General features: G+C 43.1%; 1 protein-coding gene across 2 annotated transcripts in view; it reads left to right on the top strand.

The window, feature by feature from the left end:
- tcerg1b (transcription elongation regulator 1b (CA150)) overlaps positions 1-16,839 on the top strand; it is a 43,431-nt gene that overhangs the window by 7,209 nt on the left and 19,383 nt on the right. The window contains exons 2-7 of one of the 2 annotated variants that reach the window (XM_061962939.1): positions 7,755-8,007; positions 8,094-8,246; positions 9,858-10,152; positions 10,229-10,471; positions 13,260-13,319; positions 13,793-13,993. In XM_061962939.1, the coding sequence (XP_061818923.1) occupies positions 7,755-8,007; positions 8,094-8,246; positions 9,858-10,152; positions 10,229-10,471; positions 13,260-13,319; positions 13,793-13,993 (1,205 nt within the window). The remainder of the gene's footprint in view (positions 1-7,754; positions 8,008-8,093; positions 8,247-9,857; positions 10,153-10,228; positions 10,472-13,259; positions 13,320-13,792; positions 13,994-16,839) is intronic. The other variant, XM_061962940.1, reaches the window with a different exon arrangement.

Here is a 16,839-nt window from a genome sequence, read left to right as displayed (position 1 = left end):
GATTGTGAAGAGTGAATCTACAATAGGCAAGCAGCTTGGTGTGAAAAAATCAACTGTGGGAGCAATTATCAGAAAATGGAAGACATACAAGACCACTGATAATCTCCCTCGATCTGGGGCTCCACGCAAGATCTCATCCCGTGGGATCAAAATGATCATGAGAACGGTGAGTAAAAATCCCAGAACCACACGGGGGGACCTGGTCAATGACCTGCAGAGAGCTGGTACCAAAGTAACAAAGGTTACCATCAGTAACACACTACGCCGACAAGGAATCAAATCCTGCAGTGCCAGACGTGTCCCCTTGCTTAAGCCAGTGCATGTCCAGGCCCGTCTGAAGTTTGCCAGAGAGCACATGGATGATACAGCAGAGGATTGGGAGAATGTCATGTGGTCAGATGAAACCAAAATAGAACTTTTTGGTATAAACTCAACTCGTCGTGTTTGGAGGAAGAAAAATACTGAGTTACATCCCAAGAACACCATACCTACTGTGAAGCATAGGGGTGGAAACATCATGCTTTGGGACTGTTTTTCTGCTAAGGGGACAGGCCGACTGATCCGTGTTAAGGAAAGAATGAATGGGGCCATGTATAGAGAGATTTTGAGCCAAAACCTCCTTCCATCAGTGAGAGCTTTGAAGATGAAACGTGGCTGGGTCTTCCAGCATGACAATGATCCCAAACACACCGCCCGGGCAACGAAGGAGTGGCTCCGTAAGAAGCATTTGAAAGTCCTGGAGTGGCCTAGCCAGTCTCCAGACCTTAACCCCATAGAAAATCTGTGGAGGGAGTTGAAAGTCCGTGTTGCTCGGCAACAGCCCCAAAACATCACTGCTCTCGAGAAGATCTGCATGGAGGAATGGGCCAAAATACCAGCTACTGTGTGTGCAAATCTGGTAAAGACCTATAGTAATCGTTTGACCTCTGTTATTGCCATCAAAGGTTATATTACAAAGTATTGAGTTGAAATTTTGTTATTGTCCAAATACTTATTTTCCACCATAATTTACAAATAAATTCTTTAAAAATCCTACAATGTGAATTTCTGGATTTTTCTTTCACATTCTGTCTCTCACAGTTGAAGTGTACCTATGATGAAAATTACAGACCTCTGTCATCATTTTAAGTGGGAGAACTTGCACAATTGGTGGCTGACTAAATACTTTTTTGCCCCACTGTACCTCGGTTTAGAGGTCACGGTTCGGTTCATTTTCGGTACAGTAAGAAAACAACAAAATATACATTTTTGGGTTATTTATTTACCAAATTTGCAAAATCTTCCACCAAAAATGTTTTTCTTAGTGGAGTATTTGATGTGAAGTAATGGGAACCTTGGATAGGTCAATAATTCATAATAACATTGATTTTGATTCAATATTATGTTTTGAGCAAAGACAGTTTGAAAGAAAAAAAAACAGCTTTGTTTTATTAGTCAACATTGCAACTTTTTCTAAATTACATTTCACCTTTAAGCTTTTTTATCTCACTTTTTTAATGTTTTTATTTGTTTTACCGGTAATAGTATTTTTAGAATGTGCCGTGGGCCTTTAAAACATTAGCTGTGGGCCGCAAATGGCCTCCGGGGCACACTTTTGACACCCCTGCTATAGATAATAAAAAATTAAATGTGATAAATCTATGGATAAAAAGCAGAGCCTGGCGAGGCATGCGCGTTTATCATAACTCTCTCTCACTCTCTCTCTCTCTGTCTCTGCCCCTCCCTCACCAATGCTGCTGCGCGCACAATTTGTTTTGTTTTTAACCCCTTCTTAACCCTGAACGTACATTGAAAATACATGCAACCCTAACTCAAAATGCTGGACATTTGAGGCATTTAAGAAACTCCGCCCTGACAGCTCCGCAAAAGAGGACATGTCCGGTGAAAAGAGGACGTTTGGTCAGTCTATCCTAGCCCGTTAGCTGCTAGCATGCCGTGTGTTGTGCCTCGGTGTGCATTGTTTACACAACGTACGTTATGCTACTTAATATGTCCGTGTGGAAACTCGTTCGGTACACCTCCGAACCGGAACCCCCGTACCGTAACGGTTCAATACAAATACACGTACCGTTACACCCTTATTATTTAAATTATAAAGAACAAGCTGTAAAAATTATTATTAATCTACTTGTACATTTACTGTTAATATCTGGTTATTTTCCGTTTCAACATGTTCTATCTACACGTCTGTTAAAACTAATACACACTTATTCTTCTGTTGTTTGATACTTTACATTAGTTTTGGATGATACCACAAATTTGGGTATCAATCCGATACCAAGTCGTTACAGGATCATACATCGGTCATTTTCAAAGTCCTCATGTGTCCAGGGACGTATTTCCTGGTTTATAAACATAATATGAATAAACGATGCCAAAAAATATCGATGTAATCACAGTAGTATCGACTAGATACGCTCCTGTTTTTGGTATCATTACAGTGGATGTTAGGTGTAGATCCACCAATGTACCTTTTCTGTCTACACACATTGTCTGTTTGTAAGTACTCCGTGATTGTGCGCTGCCGAACATGCTCCTCTGCTCGTAAACCAGCAATGACACGACGTGACGACGGCGGAGGGTTGGGGGACCGGTATTTTTTAGAAGCAATATAGCACCGAATATGATTTATTAGTATCGCGGTACTATACTAATACGGGTATACCGTACAACCCTACCAGTGACTAGGGATGTCCCGATCCAGGTTTTTGCACTTCCGATCCGATACCGATATTGTTTTTGCATTTCCGATCCGATACCGATACTGACCGATACCGATACTGACCGATACTGGCCTATCAGAGCATGTATTAAAGTTTAAAGTTATTTAGCCTACTTAGTTGTCAGAATCATGTTGAAAAGGTTTTTTTTTTACTCTTGATAACAACTAGCCAGCTGAATTAGGGGAGTTTGAATAATACACAATGGTTGGTAACAAGAAACTGACCTGTTTATTCAAGGATAAACACAAAATAGACAAAATTATACATGACAAACAGAAATGGCATCATTGAACTAGGGCTGGGCGATATGGCCTTTTTTTAATATTGCGATATTTTAAGGCCATATTGCGATACACAATATATATCTCGATATTTTTGCCTTAGCCTTGAATGAACACTTGATGCATATAATCACAGCAGTATGATGATTATATGTGTTTTGATTGATTGATTGAGACTTTTATTAGTAGGTTGCACAGTGAAGTAAAAAATCACAACTAAAAAAATCACTAATTTTTTCATACGGTGTTGATGTGGAAATGTTTGCCATTTTGATGGTGTGGACGTGTGGCACCGAATGGAGATAAGCGTCTCGACAGACGTCACAATATTTGAACAATGATGACGAAAACTGTTGTCTCTGTCGTGTCCGTGTGTCGAAAATTGTTATGCGCTTATTTTTTTATTTGATTTTGTGCGTGGCATAGATTTGCCGTGCGCAGAGGACGCTTGAGCAGGCGCGCACCTTAGCGGCTGCGCTAGCATCACAGCTAACGTTAGCCATGCCGCTACCTCGCTCTCTGCTGGGAGAGGGCGTATACGTATGTGACGTGTGACGTATGACGTGACAGTATGTGACGTGTGTAAGAAGGTGCGCTCGCTGTCTGTGAGAGGGAGACAGGAAAGAGTGAGAAGAGCCTGTCGTGTAATGCCAGCAGCTAAAAGCAACTGCGTGAGAATTGTGGATGTGTTGAAGGTGTGCTGGAAAATACGGAACGGAAATTACGGAGCAGCAGAAAAGTGGAATGTATTATTTAAATAGGTGCGTTGGAAAACACGGACCGGAGTTTTTTTTTTAAACTGGATCTGGATCGGCATTTTCCCATGCCTTGCCGATACGCAATTTTTGGCAAATATCGGCAGCCGATCCGATCCAAATATCGGATCGGGACATCCCTAATAGTGACACAACGCTGTGTTGCGCCTAGGGCTTGGCGATATATCGATATACGTGATATATTGCGGGTTTGTCTCTGTGCGATTTAAAAAATTACTATATCGGGATATTCGAGTATACGTTCTCACGCAGTTGCTTTTAGCTGCTGGCATTACACTACATGCTCTCCTCGCTCTTTCCTGTGTCTCCTTCTCACAGACAGACAAGCGCACCTTCTTACACACGTCACATACTGTCACAACATACGTCAAAAACGTACACGCCCTCACGCTGCAAAGAGGTAGCAGCATGGGTAACGTTAGCTGTGATGCTAGCGCAGCCATGTAAGTGGTAATACGAGAGAGAGAAGGTGCGAATCTCCGTTCGGTGCCACATGCCCACACCATCAAAATGCCGAGGCAAACATTTCCAGATCAACACCGTATGAAAAAAAATAGTGATTTTTTTTAGTTGTGATTTCCTTCTCTGCATGAAAGTTTTAAATTAGCATATATTAATGCAGTATGAAGAATAATGTTTTAATGTCGACACATAGAATCATCACACTGCTGTGATTATATGCATCAAGTGTTCATTCAAGGCTAAGGCAAAATATGGAGATATATATCGTGTATCGTGACATGGCCTTAAAATATCGAGATATTAATAAAAGGCCATATCACCCAGCTCTAGTATGAACACAAAACTCCATCACCATTCCGAGAGGAAACATCCACATTATTAATATTATTAACATTAAATACATTTTCCCGGGGTTGCTGCAGCCGATTGCTTCGTTTTACTTCAAGTTCAAAGTTAATTTCACTAGCTTCACTTCCATGGAGACTTGGCGTGCGTTTAAGACCTTAAGGCTTGTTATTTGATGGCGACAGGTGCGGACTATATTGGAGATAGACGCATTTGTCCAAGTGCTGAGAAGAATCATGTCTGATTTTGCTTCCATTTGGAAGTTTGGAAGGCGCAACTAGGGCTGGGCGATAGGGGCCGTCTAAGCATACCCGCCCCCAAAGTGCCAAAAAGAAACATGACAGCGCGAGGAGAGATGCCAGGAGTACACAGAGAGCGCGCAGAAAGGCGTCGCGCGCGCGCAAAAAGGCACCGCGCGCGCACAGAAAGGCACCGCGCGCGCGCAAAAAAGCACCTCGCGCACGCAAAAGGGTGTCGCGCGCACGAAGTGGAGAATCAGCACGCGATAACAGTTTTTATGCGCTCGGATTTTTGGCACTAATGTGACGCCATATAGGATCCAGCACCCCCTGTGACCCCGAAAGGGATAAGCGGTAGAAAATGGATGGATGGATGGACAGTCACACTCATTTAATTGTGGCAGCCAAAATCCTGATCGTGATTATAATGGGATTTTATTGTGCAGTCCCAATTAAAATGCTAGAAATCAATGTTATTTGATTGGAAAAAATATTGTGATTTGGGGCTGTCAAATGATTATTCTTTTAAACCAGATTAATCACATTTTGAAATTTGCATTGATCATGACGAATCACATGTGATTACTTGCTTGCATAAAATGTGCTTAATAAAAGACCCCTATGGGCAGCACGGTGGAACAGGGGTCAGTGCATGTGCCTCACAATACGAAGGTCCTGAGTAGTCCTGAGTTCAATCCCGGGCTCGGGATCTTTCTGTGTGGAGTTTGCATGTTCTCCCCGTGACTGCGTGGGTTCCCTCCGGGTACTCCGGCTTCCTCCCGCCTCCAAAAACATGCACCTGGGGATAGGTTGATTGGCAACACTAAATTGGCCCTAGTGTGTGAATGAGAGTGTGAATGTGGTCTGTCTATCTGTGTTGGCCCTGTGATGAGATGGCGACTTGTCCAGGGTGTACCCCGCCTTCCGCCCGAATGCAGCTGAGAGAGGCTCCAGCACCCCCCGCGACCCTAAAAGGGACAAGCGGTAGAAAATTGGATGGATGAATGGAAAAGAGTCCAATATTTGTACACAAATGCAATTTCTTAGTCAGAATGTCATCCAGGAATGTTTTTAAACGTTTTTTTACTTGAATGCATGTCATTTATTTGCACACAACTTGGTAACAGTTTAATCTAAAGTTCTTTCAGGCTGTATTTTGGAGTGAGATTTGCCAGCGAGCACACCAGTCGGCGTCTCGTTTTTGTACTGACGTATGCATTGATCTGATCACTGACCACATAGCGCTTAAGGTAAAAGAGCTTGTACAGTCAAAATAAATTGCATGATTAATCTAAGTGTGTTCATGATTAATGCAATATTTTTTGTGATTAATTAACAAGTTAACTTGTTAATTTTGGCAGCCCTAATTGTGATGTATTGTCGTATCGATATTTTTTTTCACCCGCAGTTTCTTTTATCGTTAGCTTTATTATTTTTAAGGTTATTAAAAAAATGGAGTTATTCGCTGTTATTATGTGACGATTCTTGATCAATAAAAATAATTATAACACGATTTATTTTTTTAGTATTTTTATTTTTTTTCACTAAGGCAATTAATATTGTTGATAAAGATGCCCATATCTGCTGTACAGATTTAATTTAAGAAAGAGAAGTGTGGGATACTTCTCTTGTTGCCTTATTAGGGACCGCAATGTCCCTTTGGGACAGAGGACCCTATTGTAATTGTAAGGTTTTATTATTATTATTATACCGGCCGCCTCTTTGAGCTGTAATTTGACCCCCTTAACATGCTTCAAAACTCACCAAATTTGACACACACATCAGGACTGGTGAGAATTGCAATCTAATCAAAAAACCAAACCCCAAAACTCAAAATTGCGCTCTCGCGCTCCCTCGGAAAAAACACAGACAAAACTGCCTGTAACTTCCAGTAGGAATGTCGTAGAGACATGAAACACAAACATCTATGTAGGTCTCACTTAGACCTAGATTTCATACACTGACATCTTTCAGCAAAAATCAACAGGAAGTTGGCAATTCCCCTTTCAAAACAAAAAGTTCCTAAAAACAGTCACTTTTGCCTTTTTGAGCTGTAATTTGACCCCCTTAACATGCTTCAAAACTCACCAAACTGGACACACACATCAGGACTGGCGATAATTGCGATCTAATAATAAAAAAAAAAAGCAAACCCCAAAACTCAAAATTGCGCGCTAGCGTCCCCTAGGAATAAAACAGACAAAGCTGCTCTTGGAAGAAAACAGACAAAACTGCCTGTAACTTCCAGTAGGAATGTCGTAGAGACATGAAACAAAAACCTCTACGTACGTCTCCCTTAGACCTACATTTCATTCATTGAGAACCCCCAGCAAAAATCAACAGGAAGTTTGCAATTCCCCCTTCAAAATAAAAGTTGGGTTAAAAACAGTCACCTTTTTTTAAACATTATCTCCTCGTTTGTCGTGTCGGCTTCAAACTAGCACAGGAGAGAGATTGTACCCTTCTGATTAAAAGTTGACGAAAGAGTTTTAATTACTGCTCCGGTTTGGATTTTATGTGCCGTCAAAGTCGGTCCCGTCCATCGCTGCTTGCAGCTTTAATTTGTTTTTGAGTTTATTAAATGTTTTTGTTGAATTTTTTTAAACACAACCAGTTTTATTTTAAGTAATATAGAAATGTATTAGAGCTGTTTGTCTATTTTATGGAGGAGTGCAGTTAATCATACAACTGGCACCCAATGTTATTAAAAAAAATTTAAATCGAGAATGGTTTTGAATCAAGAATTGATTCTGAATCAAATCGTGTGGTGCCCAAAGATTCACGGCCATAAATATTTGCGTTGTTTAATGGTTTGTTACTGCACATTTCTTGCATATCAATACTTAAAAACATGAACTTGACTATTTGATTGTTGATGTTGGGCCGTTCACATTTATGAATGATACCGGTTTGATTCCTGTGTTGCAGAATGGCACAGCAGGCCGTGCGCTTTCGCGGCCCTGCGCCTGCCCCCGCGCCCTCTGTAGTGCCTGCTCCTGTTCAGACTCCCGTGTTACGCGGCCCGCCGCCTCTACTTAGGCCGCCGCCGCCTCCTTTTGGTATGATGAGGGGGCCCCCGCCGCCTCGTCCCCCATTTGCACGTCCACCCTTTGACCCCAACATGCCACCCATCCCACCGCCAGGAGGCATGCCACCCCCTATTGGACCTCCCCACCTGCAGGTGACCCCTTCATTCATCAAAGTCAAATTAGGGGATTTTTTTTAGATTCCCTTATTAAATTAAAGCCTCTGTTCTCTTTGTTGCAGAGACCTCCATTTCTTCCCCCTCCTATCGGCAACCTCCCACCCCCTCCGGGGATGCTCTTTCCCCCTGGTATGCCCCCAGTTTCTGCAGCTAGTAGCCCCGCCATCAACCCTGCTGAGGAGATCTGGGTGGAGAACAAGACACCTGAGGGCAAGGTAATATTCTAATGCACTTGGTGCTTCCATTCTTCCTCTCGTACAACATTGCCGCACAATTGTACAAACCCCGTTTCCATATGAGTTGTGTTAGATGTAAATATAAACGGAATACAATGATTTGCAAATCCTTTTCAATGCATATTCAGTTGAATGCACTACAAAGACAAGATATTTGATGTTCGAACTCAAAAACTTTAATTTTTTTTGCAAATAATAATTAACTTAGAATTTCATGGCTGCAACACGTGCCAAAGTAGTTGGGAAAGGGCATGTTCACCACTGTGTTACATGGCCTTTCCTTTTAACAACACTCAGTAAACGTTTGGGAACTGAGAAGACACATTTTTTAAGCTTCTCAGGTGGAATTCTTTCCCATTCTTGCTTGATGTACAGCTTAAGTTGTTCAACAGTCCGGGGGTCTCCGTTGTGGTATTTTAGGCTTCAAATGCGCCACACATTTTCAATGGGAGACAGGTCTGGACTACAGGCAGGCCAGTCTAGTACCCGCCACGTTGATGTAACACGTGGCTTGGCATTGTCTTGCTGAAATAAGCAGGGGCGTCCATGGTAACGTTGCTTGGATGGCACATATGTTGCTCCAAAACCTGTATGTACCTTTCAGCATTAATGGCGCCTTCACAAATGTGTAAGTTACCCATGTCTTGGGCACTAATACACCACCATACCATCACAGATGCTGGCTTTTCAACTTTGCGCCTATAACAATCCGGATGGTTCTTTTCCTCTTTGGTCCGGAGGATACGACGTCCACAGTTTTCAAAAACAATTTGAAATGTGGACTCGTCAGACCACAGAACACTTTTCCACTTTGTATCAGTCCATCTTAGATGCCAGCGAAGCCGACGGCGTTTCTGGGTGTTGTTGATAAAAGGTTTTCGCCTTGCATAGGAGAGTTTTAACTTGCACTTACAGATGTAGCAACCAACTGTAGTTACTGACAGTGGGTTTCTGAAGTGTTCCTGAGCCCATGTGGTGATATCCTTTACACACTGATGTCGCTTGTTGATGCAGTACAGCCTGAGGGATCGAAGGTCACGGGCTTAGCTGCTTACGTGCAGTGATTTCTCCAGATTCTCTGAACCCTTTGATGATATTACGAACAGTAGATGGTGAAATCCCTAAATTCCTTGCTGGTTGAGAAAGGTTTTTCTTAAACTGTTCAACAATTTGCTCACGCATTTGTTGACAAAGTGGTGACCCTCGCCCCGTCCTTGTTTGTGAATGACTGAGCATTTCATGGAATCTACTTTTATACCCAATCATGGCACCCACCTGTTCCCAATTTGCCTGCTCACCTGTGGGATGTTCCAAAAAAGTGTTGATGAGCATTCCTCAACTTTATCAGTATTTATTGCCACCTTTCCCAACTTCTTTGTCACGTGTTGCTGGCATCAAATTCTAAAGTTAATGATTATTTGAACATCAAATATGTTGTCTTTGTAGCATATTCAACTGAATATGGGTTGAAAATGATTTGCAAATCATTGTATTCCGTTTATATTTACATCTAACACAATTTCCCAACTCATATGGAAACGGGGTTTTGTAAGTTGCTACATCACTTAGCTCGCCGTCCCTGCTCCCCAGGCGTATTACTACAACGCTCGCACCAGACAGTCGGCGTGGACAAAACCAGAAAACGTCAAAATCATCCAGCAGGCTGAGCTCAACCCTCTACTTGTGGCGGGGGCCGCCACTGCAGCAGCGAGCACCGGTGTGGGCGTGGTGGCGGCGGCTGTCACCTCAAGCGGCATCAACACGACAGCTAGCACGGCGGTTGATGCCATGCCCACTCCTGCCCCCAGCAGCACGCCGTCGTTGTGCACGCTCACCTCCAGCCCTGCCACCATCACTACAATGTCCCCCTGTGTGACCAATGCAGGTGCGAACACACACACACACACACACACACAGTAAATACTCACACTAAACACAAATATCTCCCTGTGTCCCAAAAGCCAATATTGTAGCAGACCTCTCCCCCGTTGTCACGGTGACATCATCGGTTGCCGTGTCTCCAGTCACCGTGGTGACGGTGTCCACGATGCCATCACAGGTCACAGCGGTGCAGACCGTCCCGCTCTTGCCCGCCGCCCTGCCTCACAGTGTGGCCCAGCCCACCGCAACCATCTCTGCCTTCCCCCCTGTCATGGTACCGCCTTTCAGGGTGCCCTTACCGGGCATGCACATCCCCCTGCCAGGTGAGACCATCGTCCAAAGCGCTACGAATGCCCTAGTGTGCGCACACATTTACTCGCAAATAGATACAAGTTGGAGTCCATAGATACTGATGTCTTGCACTTAAAAACAACGTATCTTGGAACCCTCTTAAGTAGTTTCCATAAAGGCTGATCACCCATCGATGTCCACCAACATGACCTTATTACTAAAAAGTGCCCACTTTAAGGGGAACTGCAGTTTTTTGGGAATTTTGTGTATCATTCACAATCCTTATGTAACACAAGAAAACATATGTTTTTCTTTTCTTTATGCATTCTAACTAGGGATGTCCGATAATACCCGCCGATAAATGCTTTAAAATGTAATATCAGAAATGATCAGTATCTGTTTCATAATTATCGGTATCGGTTCAAAAAGTAAAATGTATGACTTTTTAAAACGCCGCTTTGTACACGGACGTAGGGAGAAGTACAGAGCGCCAATAAACCTTAAAGGCACTTCCTTTGTGTGCTGGCCCAGTCACACAATATCTATGGCTTTTAACACACACACAAGTGAATACAAGGCATTATTGGTCAACAGCCATACAGGTCACACTGAGGGTGGCCGTATAAACAACTTTAGCACTGTTACAAATATGCGCCACACTGTGAACCCACACCAACCAAGAATGACAAACACATTTCGGGAGAACATCCGCACCGTAATACAACAGAACAAATACCCAGAACCCCTTGCAGCACTAACTCTTCCGGACGCTACAATATACACCCCCTGCTACCCTACAAGCTGTGATCTCATATGACAGAGTGATTTGTACTCAGGAATACGAGAGGGAGGTGTTTTTAAGGTGCGTTCAAGGACCGCTTAACAGATTAGGTCGCCACAACGCCCAACAGAAATAATAATAATAAATAATAACAATTAATGTTTTTTTTGTTGCACACTTTTAATTCAAATACATTTAATATTGCATGCATGCAATGCAAATCAATATGTAGCCTATAAAAAGTATAAATCACTAAGACTAAAACACTATCAGTGAAGCATAAGAAACACAAAACAGTGGCTTTTCTATCCAAGTTTCTATTTTAGTTATTTAAAAAGAAAAAAAAAGTACTTAGTCAAAAGATTTCAGTGTGTACTCGTACTTTTTGAGCACATTCAACAATACCACAATAATAATGATAACCCGTCTTCATTTTTGTCACGATAACTGTGATATGAAATTTTCATACCGTTACGTCTCTGGCGCAAGTAAATGTGCAAGCACCGGCTATTTAGAGATTCGGTTACACTCTCGTGTGTCAGTCAGTCTTAGGGGCGTCAAGCTGTCAACATTAACAGGTTCCACTGTTGCATCAGAATAAATATGAAAGTGTGTACTGCAGGGGTGCTCATTACGTCGATCGCGAGCTACCGGTCGATCTCGGAGGGTGTGTCAGTCGATCACCAGCCAGGCATTAAAAAAATAGTTCTAAAAATGAGCGATCATAAATCTTCACTATGACGTCACTTTCGTCACTTGATTGACATTCACGGCACCCGAGGGTCTTCTGAGATGACGCTGGCTCCTGCCAGCTCATTAAAATTACCGACTGGAAGGCGAGAAACACCTTATTTCAACAGACTCTGGCGCCGTACCTGTCGTCAAAACTCCAAAGACCGACTGCACAGTTGCGCTAACACAATAAGAGTCTCAGAAAGCTGGCGTGCACAAGCTAGCAAGCTACGGAGTTTGCCGACAATGTATTTCTTGTAAAGTGTATACAAAGGAGTACGGAGGCTGGACAAATAAGATGCCAAAAACCAACCACTTTCATGTGGTATTGGACAGAAAGGAGGACTTGTTTTCTCCTCCATTCGAAAATGCAGTCGTTATCAGCACTACTGTCTGATTCCAATCAATGCAAGTCGTCAGAATCAGGTAATACACCAACTTATATTCTTGTCTTCATGAAAGAAAGGAATCTATATGTGTTAAACATGCTTGTATTATCTTTAAACACCTTTAACTTATTAACAATATTAACTATGTGTTAAACATGCTTGTATTATCTTTAAACACCTTTAACTTGTTAACAATATTAATTATATGTGTTAAACATGCTTGTATTATCATTAAACACCTTTAACTTGTTAACAATATTAACTATATGTGTTAAACATTCTTGTATTATCTTTAAACACCTTTAACTTGTTAACAATATTAACTGTGTTAAACATGCTTGTATTATCTTTAAACACCTTTAAGTTGTTAATATTAACTATATGTATTAAACATTCTTGTATTATCATTAAACACCTTTAATTTATTAACAATATTAACTATGTGTTAAACATGCTTGTATTATCATTAAACACCTTTAACTTGTTAACAAAAACATAAATAAGTAAATATAAATTATATATATGAATGAGGTAGATCCCCACGACTTGATCAATTGAAAAGTAGCTCACCTGCAGAAAAAGTGTGAGCACCCCTGGTGTACTGTGTAGATGAAATACATCACACAGTGATAGCAGCAGAAGGACCCAATTAGTGTACTTTGTGGTACTTCTAATTTGCTATCACTGCTTTTGGCAAACGGTAAATTGTGTTGCTTTGCTGCTCCCCTTTGCTTCTTATTTCTGTCTCACTCTTCTCTGAGGACAATGTGTGAAGTCCATATCCTGACCGCCGATGCCCAGTCTGACAGAGTGGGACTCAAACACACACACACACACACACACACACACAGAGGTAGCAGATGTATCCAGTGTCCTGCTGTGTCCAACCACATGCTTGCTTGTATGTTGTTCTTGCAGGTGTAGCAATGATGCAGATAGTAGGCGCACCCTGTGTAAAGGCGGGCCCTGGCGCCAACGGTAAACACACCCGGCCGCTCGCCTCTCAGTCGCCCACTAGATGGCATGTTCGTGTCTGATGTCCACAGCAGTCTTTTGGTGCTGAATGATCCATCCGCTGTCTCTCTTCAGCACACACAGTCTGCATCGACACACAAGCCACGACATTTAGTGTTTACTGACGTTCTCTAGGCGGTTTCTACGCACCGGCCGCCAGCAGAGCAGCAGCGGTGTGTGTGCGTGGAGAGCGGCACAAAAAAGACATTTCGGCCACCTGTTAAAAGGCGTGTCGCTCTACACTCGCTGATCTGTTGTTGAAGCATGGATGTGCGATGTGTGTGTCTCTTCACTGCTTTGTATGTTTCTTTCGGATTTCTTTGTGTTTCTGCCAGGCAATATACGATCATCATTGGATGTGACTGGACACGTCTGTTGTTGTGGGGAAAAATACAACAAAAAAAACATAAACTTTGTGTTTCGTCTCCTCTGCACAGGAATGCTGCCCGGCATGGGCCCGCCTTTGGTCTCCATGATGCACCCTCAGCTGGCGCTCTCGGCCGCTTCCGCCTCCATGGCCGGAGCTCTGCAGCTCCCCGAGTGGTCCGAGTACAAGACGGCCGACGGGAAGACGTACTACTACAACAATCGCACGCTGGCGTCCACCTGGGAGAAGCCGCTGACACTGCTGGAGAGAGGTGGGTACAAGTACACAACTCATGTTTTCATTAGAGATGTCCGATAATATCGGCTGATAAATGCTTTAAAATGTAATATCGGTTTAACCTCCTGATATTCCCGGGAGACTCCCGAATTTCAGTGCCCCTCCCGAAAATCTCCCGGGGCAACCATTCTCCCGAATTTCTCCCGATTTCCACCCGGACAACATTATATGGGGCGTGCCTTAAAGGCACTGCCTTTAGCGTTCTCTACAACCTGTCGTCACGTCCGCTTTTCCTCCATACAAACAGCGTGCCGGCCCAGTCACATAATATATGCGGCTTTTACACACACACGAGTGAATGCAAAGCATACTTGATCAACAGCCATACAGGTGACACTGAGGCTGGCCGTATAAACAACTTTAACACTGTTACAAATATGCGCCACACTGTGAACCCACATCAAACAAGAATGACAAACACATTTCGGGAGAACATCCGCACCGTAACACAACAAACACAACAGAACAAATACCCAGATCCCCTTGCAGCACTAACTCTTCCAGTACACTACAATATACCCCCCCCCGCGACCACCAAACCCCGACCCCCCCAACCCCCATCTCCCGAATTTAGAGGTCTCAAGGTTGGCAAGTATGCTCTAGTACAGTGGTCCCCAACCACCGGGCCGCGGCCCGGTACCGGTCCGTGGATCGATTGGTACCGGGCCGCACATGAAATTTAAAAAAAAAAAATTTTTTTTTTTTGTTGTTGTTTTTTTTTTAAATCAACATAAAAAACACAAGATACACTTACAATTACCGTATTTTCCGCACTATAAACCGCACCGGGTTATAAGCCGCACCTTCAATGAATGGCATATTTCAAAACTTTGTTCACCTATAAGCCGCACCTACGCTGCGCTAAAGGGAATGTCAAAAAAACAGTCCGATAGGTCAGTCAAACTTTAATAATATATTACAAACCAGCGTTCTAACAACTCTGTTCTCTCCCAAAATGTAATGTGCAAATGTGCAATCACAAAAATAGTAACACTCAAAATAGTGCAGAGCAATAGCAACATCAATAACTCAACGTTGCTCGAACGTTAATGTCACACAACACACAAAATAAACATTTAAAGCTCACTTTCTGAAGTTATTCCTCATCCATAAATCCCTCGAATTCTTCGTCTTCGGTGTCTGAATTAAAAAGTTGGGCGAATACGGCATCCAAAATGGCCGGCTCCGTCTCGTCGAAGTCATCAGAGTCAATCAATCAATCAATCAATGTTTATTTATATAGCCCTAAATCACAAGTGTCTCAAAGAGCTGCACAAGCCACAACGACATCCTCGGTACAAAGCCCACATAAGGGCAAGGAAAAACTCACCCCAGTGGGACGTCGATGTGAATGACTATGAGAAACCTTGGAGAGGACCGCATATGTGGGTAACCCCCCCCCCTCTAGGGGAGACCGAAAGCAATGGATGTCGAGTGGGTCTGACATAATATTGTGAGAGTCCAGTCCATAGTGGATCCAACATAATAGTAAGAGTCCAGTCCATAGTGGGGCCAGCAGGACACCATCCCGAGCGGAGACGGGTCAGCAGCGCAGAGATGTTCCCAGCCGATGCACAGGCGAGCGGTCCACCCCGGGTCCCGACTCTGGACAGCCAGCACTTCATCCATGGCCACCGGACCTGTGCCCCCCCCCCCTCCACAAGGAATAGGGGAGCAGAGGAGAAAAGAAAAGAAACGGCAGATCAACTGGTCTAACAGGGGGGCTATTTAAAGGCTAGAGTATACAAATGAGTTTTAAGATGGGACTTAAATGCTTCTACTGAGGTAGCATCTCTAATTGTTACCGGGAGGGCATTCCATAGTACTGGAGGCCCAATAGAAAACGCTCTATAGCCCGCAGACTTTTTTTGGGCTCTGGGAATCACTAATAAGCCGGAGTTCTTTGAACGCAGATTTCTTGCCGGGACATATGGTACAATGCAATCGACAAGATAGGACGGAGCTAGACCGTGTAGTATTTTATACGTAAGTAGTAAAACCTTAAAGTCACATCTTAAGTGCACAGGAAGCCAGTGCAGGTGAGCCAGTATAGGCGTAATATGATCAAACTTTCTTGTTCTTGTCAAAAGTATAGCAGCCGCATTTTGTACCAATTGTAGTCTTTTAATGCTAGACATAGGGAGACCCGAAAATAATACGTTACAGTAATCGAGACGAGACGTAACGAACACATGAATAATGATCTCAGCGTCGCTAGTGGATAAAATAGAACGAATTTTAGCGATATTACGGAGATGAAAGAAGGCCGTTTTAGTAACACTCTTAATGTGTGACTCAAACGAGAGAGTTGGGTCGAAGATAATACCCAGATTCTTTACTGAGTTGACCCTCTCGACTTCTCACTGTGTCTGGCCCGAAGGCCTTGTAATTACTCAGATTTAACAGCTAGGATCAAAGTGACAAGGGAGGTATAAGACAGCGATTCTCAAGTGGTGGGTCTTTGCTTAGTTGAGATGTGACGTTTTTGAACGGCTCGAGTTTTTTAAACGGTGCCTATATATAAGGCGCACCGGGTTATAAGCCGCACTGTCAGCTTTTGAGAAAATTTGAAAATGAAAATACAAAAGTCGATTATTGGGCCGGGCAACGTGCATGCAAATTCAGGAGCTTGTGACGGAGAAACGGATGAGTGAGCGGATGAGTGAAAGAAAGACGTCTACAAGCTTGGTATCTCACCGTGGTTACTACTTTTTATTTGACACAGCGCTACTTAATAATCACTAAACTAAAGGCGTATGATTTCCGCGTTGAAGTAACCGCAGGCGGAGTCACATAATTGGCCAATAAAACAGAATTCGG

This window comes from Nerophis lumbriciformis, linkage group LG09 (assembly GCF_033978685.3).
Source record: "Nerophis lumbriciformis linkage group LG09, RoL_Nlum_v2.1, whole genome shotgun sequence".
Taxonomy (NCBI): Eukaryota; Metazoa; Chordata; class Actinopteri; order Syngnathiformes; family Syngnathidae; genus Nerophis; species Nerophis lumbriciformis.
Note: the sequence above shows the minus strand (reverse complement) of the source record. Positions and strands in the feature narration are given on the sequence as shown.